At 33.0% G+C, this 6429-nt stretch overlaps 1 protein-coding gene across 1 annotated transcript; it reads left to right on the forward strand.

Moving 5' to 3' along the window:
* Nucleotides 1-230: 230 nt before the first annotated feature.
* On the forward strand, nt 231-1855 carry LOC115700454 (anthocyanidin 3-O-glucosyltransferase 2). The gene has a single exon (XM_030627993.2). The coding sequence runs from the start codon at nt 306-308 to the stop codon at nt 1722-1724; it is 1419 nt and encodes a 472-aa protein (XP_030483853.2). The 5' UTR covers nt 231-305; the 3' UTR covers nt 1725-1855.
* The last annotated feature ends 4574 nt before the right edge of the window (nt 1856-6429 follow it).

Raw genomic sequence — 6429 nt, forward strand, 5'->3', positions numbered from 1 at the left:
AGTGTCTCTGTATTGGAGAATATTATCCCACATGGATTAAATGTGAAAGTATTGAGCCATATATAAGAACATGGGCTACTCCACTCATTGCCAATTGGTTTTGAGATGGAACCCCATGATTCTCAACATGATATCAGAGTCATATCCCTCAATCGCTCATTCTAGAGTGACGCAACGGCATGCGTAGTAGTTTTTAACTTTTCCTTGCCAAATATTTTATAAATTGATTAACCACTTAAACACCACGCAAATAAGATTAACTTCATCAAGTCGAAAACTAAAACATTATACCTGACCTTACCAAAATGATGAAGAGAAACGAGTTGGTTTTCATTCCAGTGCCCGGAAAAAGCCACTTGGCTCCGTCAGTAGAGTTTGCACATGAGTTACTAAGAAAAGATGATCGATTTTCTGTAACTTTTCTTCTCATAAATTCTTCATTTGATATGAGTCCTATTCCAATGCCGGTCAGTTCTAATCCCCACATTCAGTTCCTTCGTGTTCCTCAACCTCAATCCTCACAACTTCCCTCACGAGACCTAATGAAAGACTCCTTTGTAAACTACACAATTCTTTATATTAAGAGTCACGCTACTCAAATCAAAGATATCATAGCCAACCGCTTCTCCACCCCATCCTCTAATCACTTCTCCGGATTGATCGTCGACACTTTCTGCGCCGAAATCATCGACGTTGCCGTTGAACTTGGTGTTCCCTCGTACTTATTCTTCACCAGCGGCGCCGCCATTCTGGGTTTATTGCTATACCTCAACAGCAATACGGACAAGCTTGATGGTTCTGAGTCAGATGTCGACCACCACATACCAAGCTATCTCAACCCAGTTCCGACGAACGTTTTACCTACCTCTTTTACGGACAAGGAAGATATGATGAAGACTCAAGGCAATAACATAAGGAAAACCAAGGGTATAATAGTGAACACAGTACTGGAGTTAGAAACTCATGCGGTTCAATCACTTTCCGACGGAGTAATTCCACCTCTTTATACCGTTGGTCCACTTTTGGACATTAAGGGTAAGGTTAACGGTAGACAATCAGATCGTGACCAGATCATGAAGTGGCTTGACGATCAGCCGCCCAAGTCCGTGGTGTTGCTCTGTTTCGGCAACTATGGTGCTTTCAGTACAACTCAGCTGAAAGAGATCGCCATTGGGCTCGAGCGCAGCGGTCAGAGGTTCTTGTGGTCCGTACGGAAATCCCAGTCAGATGGCACAACTGAAGATTACGAAAATCCCAATGAAGCTCTGCCAGAAGGATTCCTGGAGAGGACGAAGGAAGTGGGAAGGGTATGTGGTTGGGCTCCACAAGTGGAGGTCCTAGCACACCCGGCTACCGGAGGTTTCGTGTCTCACTGTGGATGGAATTCTATACTGGAGAGTTTGTTGTTCGGAGTGCCGATTGTGACGTGGCCAATGTACGCAGAGCAGAATATCAACGCGTTTCAGTTGGTGAGGGATTTGGAGTTGGGTGTAGAACTTACATTGGATTTTAGAAGGGACAGTGGTGATATTGTAATAACTGCTGAGGAAGTAGAGAGATCTTTAAGATGCTTGTTTAACAGTGGTGAAGGTAGTTTAGTAAGGAAAAAAGTAGAGGAGATGAGTGATAAGTTTAGGAAGGCTGTGTCGAAAGGTGGGTCTTCTTACGAGTCATTTAGATGTTTCGTGGAGGATGTTTTGGCCAATGTTGAACTTCAAAATTAGTGTTAAGCAGAAACCAATTGAGCTGTACTTTCGTAGTAATTAAAATATAGTTGTATATCATATTCATATGTTCTGTTGTAGTGATGTATGTTTAATTTTCATGGCATAATTATAGCGGTAATATTATTATAAGAGAAATGCTAAAGGGCATGTGTCAATGTCGCTATTCATCCAATTAAGTATTGAGTCCCATATAATTTAATATAATAATTTTTAGGAAGTATTGCTAGCCAATCGCAAGGTGACATGTCGAGGGTACTAAGCAGCACCGGTGTCTTATAGCAATGCTCTTATTATAATGGCTCATTTCCATATTTTCTCTTTCTAAGTTTACCAATTCATTGCCTAGGAAACACTTGAGTATAAGGATTATTTATAGAGAGATGCTACAAGACAGTCGAGTACTATAATAGGTGGTACAATTTATTATTGGATCATGCACATTTTAAATCTTACAAAAATACTAATTTTTTTTTTATTGTCAAATATATCTAGATAGATATATATATATTTTTACATTTTTCTATAAAAAATTTTAAAAATATTATGTTAAAGTTTTATTATTACAAAAATATTGTATTAGTAAAATAAAAATAATAACTTAAAACAACTAAGACAGTTAAAAAACAACTCTAAAATAATTTAATAAACAAAATGAAAATAATTACAAAACAATAGAAAAATAATAAAACATTGATATAATTACAATATGCAAAACAATATCAACTCCTCAACATGTTTTCGTATTACAAAATTCTTTTTTTTACTTAATTTTGACAACTTGATGTATCTTTTTATACTATTACATTATTTTTCTTCATGGAATTTGTTGTTATAACTGTCAGAACTTATTTTACTAGGATCTAGATTTACTAACATGTATGTTTGATTATATCACTATAATCTAACATCTTAAATATGAATTCCTTAAAACAATAAAATAAACACATAAAAATTTATAGAAAGCCTTACAAAGCCTTACATTTGTTATAGCAGAATTAAATGATTCCTTTCGTTCAAACAAAGCCTTACATTTGTGACATCATGATTAAATGATTCCTTCCGTTCAAATCTGTAACCCTTGATCCTTTCTGTCGTAGAGTATGATCAAGATCTGAACCTGGAGACTCCTTCTGTTGTTGAAATTCTACACAATCTTTCACACTATCTTGAGTATTATCTTGAATTATGTGGGCAACTCCTCAATTCACTTCAGGCTTCAAAATTTCAAGAGAATAAGAAGGTTTTAAATAAGGATGGTGGCTCTTTTCTATTTTCTATTTGTCTCACAAAAGTTATCAGAAATAGGTTAAGTTGTCAGTTTAAGAAATAAGAGCATCTTATTCTATTTATAGGATAGCTTCTAGGATTAGATTTAGAAATAAAATAGAATTATAAAAAAATATATATAATTTGGCTTTAATTGAACTTTATGGGCAAACCTGGTGTGAGCCCTACGGGATTTTAATTTTACCATTTTATTTAAAACTTATCTTTCTCTTTTCACAAATTCTAACTCTATAAATGTCAAATTTATCTATTTAATAATTATAATTAATTATCAAATAAAATTTTCATTTAACTTATTTATTAATTAGACCTTAAAAGTCTCTTAATTAATAAACAAACCTTAAATCGTCTTTTTCTTCTCAAATAAGCCCTTGCTTAGCGAAAATTTACAAACAAGATATAGTCTTATACAGGATTCTAAATGATTAATTAAAACCAATTAATTGAGTCTACAAGACAATATGATCTCAACTAGTTTGGGGACCATGGGCCTATATAATCAAGCTCTCAATAAGTAGTTCTAGAATTTACCAAGTAAATTTCCTATCTTATTAATTCCGCCTAACTCCGCTATAGATTTGAAATTGCACTCTTGATTACATAGAACACCCTATTCACCAAGAACAGATATGCTATGAATTATCCATTATTTCAATTTAAATGTTCAAAGATCCTCTATTATTAATTTACATCGAGTAGGGACAAATTTACCGTTCTACCCCTCAATGTATTTTATCTTTAAAATACTTAGCATCCTATAAATGATATTTTAGTAAACTAATATAATTACTGAAATAAGAGTTCTTCTATTTATGTCTATTAAGCCAAGCTCAAAAGAAATTATCATTTCACTTCTATATAGTTATAGAAGTTATAGATTCTATTAACGCAGATTTTCGTTAACCAAATTTGAGCCTCACGATTATGATTCAACACAGAAAATATAAAAGTTGTAGAAAAATAAAATATGAACACCGGGGTTTTTTACGTGGTTTTGCAGTTAAAATTCTGCATAGTCCACGATTCAATCTTATTTAGATTTCTGAGTATTTTTTTCAGGACCTCTTGTATAAGAGTTTTTTCATCCCTTTTTTGAGATTGTTTGCAACTATTTATAATTGCATAGTGGTAGTCAGTTACAAGGCTGACCAAAATGTAATTACAGTCATTATCCCTTAAATCGTGGGATCTGATTACATATCATGAAATGTAAATGGGGTGTATAATTTTGAAAATCATTTAGCTATGATTTTCCCGCTTTTACTGGGTCAGAAATATCGTGTATTAAACACATCTTTAATTGTTGAATCTAGAGACGTCTCGATAGAAACTTGATTGTTATGATCCCAATGGCGAGCTGGAACCATTCTTCTTTCCAAGATCGACAAGATATGTTTTACGTTGATTGCGGGTATATGGAAATCCTCTGACTTGCTAGGATTATGAGTCTCGCTTCCGTTAGTTGGATGAAACTATAGGAAGCTTCCTCGTAGTGAGATGTTCATCTCACATTCTTGTTCTTCGAGCCAATCCGACTTTTATACTTAGTTTGTTTATTGTAAGCTAAGGTATGTGTTACTCTTCTCCGGTGCCTCGCTATTCTCCTTTAGCTTGACACGTGTCCTCCAGCTGAATTTCGGGTATAACAGATTCTATATGTATGATTAGCGCTCCCACTCTCTTACACTATCATGTTCCCAAGATGTAAGTATTGGGCCGATCCAATTGGTCAACTTTAACGAACAAGTCAAAGAACACAAATAATACAGTTAAGCCAAAACCTAACTATCTTAGGATTAAGATCTATTAATCTAAGATCAACTAAGTGATATTGACTTAGAAAAGATATAACGGTAAGTTTATGATATTTTTTCCATTGTCAATATCGGTCTAGTCTGATGTATATCCAATACATTTGATACTAGTATACTTTGCTAATGTCTTGGAAAAGACATTTTACTTATACAAGTGCAAGTAAATTTTATCGTTGATTATCACGTCAATGTAAATTTAATGCACTGATAAATCATGGGACTAAAGAATTTGAAGCATATAATCACAATTACTTTTCATTGTAATGACATTACTGTAATTGTGAATAATTATATGTTATGGATTTAAATAGAAATTGTATATTAAAACTATTATTTGAAAACTACATGTAAACTTAAATGACTTCTAATCTTCTATTGATAGTAAATATTAAGATTACATTGAAATGGATTTTATTTAGGATATAAAATTCCAACAAACTTCCACTTGCACTAATATAAAACTTAAACTACATTTTAATTAACCTATTGTCTTTATATATATACAAAGTGTAGTGTGTTTGGCTTTGCCCAAATAACAGGAATCGTAAGGTTGTAGCAGGTAATAGCTTTCTCCACTATTATTTCTTTTTATATTCACACAATACTGTGGAACATCGTTTTTCTATATGTAGTACTCCTCTAGGTATACTGAATTCTTTAATGCCTGATAAGTACATCTAAATGTGCAGAAGACACAACACTTACCTTATCCAAAATGAATCGGAAATAAAATAATCAAGAACTTTCTTTAGTTTGAATAATTTTCTAGTGCATTTTAAAAGTAACTAAGTCATTTAACTTCACTGGTGGAACTAAACTATTATAGATGGGTTTTACACTCTTTCAGAATAATTCTTCCACCCCCAAAGTAATCACCATCCCAGATATTAAATTCTGAGTTGATGCAGATTTAAGGATTCTAAAATCACCCCTAATATCTAACATATAAGTCACTTTTAGAGACTCTTTCTTGAATTGTCTCCCCATGTTCCTTTGTTGGATTACATCTTTGATGGCTCCCACTCAACAATAGGAGTCTGATTTAATGCATACACAAGTGTGCATTTAACCTCTTACTATTAGTACTAAGGGACATCCTGTTGTGATATTTATCTTTTTCTAAAAAACATAAATTCCTTCTAGGCTAAGTCATCAACATAACATTCTAGCTTTAACATTAATGTAAAATACTTACTTAAGATTAAGTAATCATTAGAGATACCATAAAACAATTCATAAGGACTAGAAATTGTGCTTAATTCTTTCGAATAGACATTGTAAGATTTCCTATCTTATCTTCGTAATTCTGATAAATTATAACTACTTGTGTGAATAGTTAAATTAATTTTTCTTAGCTTTATTTCAAAGTTGTTTTCCTGAATATATCAACGTGAGTCATCACTAGTGTCATCCAAATAATAACGGGCTGAAAAAATCCTCCCACTCTTATAAGGTATTGTGATCTATGTCGAGGAACTTTAGTGGTATATTGGAACATATACAGGGTCAATACAATTCCACTAGTTTGTTAGTTAGAGTAGTATATTATTTCTATGTCTTATCACAATATGTGTGTTATAAAGTTTTGTGGTAATAAGTTC

Source organism: Cannabis sativa, chromosome 8 (assembly GCF_029168945.1).
Source record: "Cannabis sativa cultivar Pink pepper isolate KNU-18-1 chromosome 8, ASM2916894v1, whole genome shotgun sequence".
Classification (NCBI taxonomy): Eukaryota; Viridiplantae; Streptophyta; class Magnoliopsida; order Rosales; family Cannabaceae; genus Cannabis; species Cannabis sativa.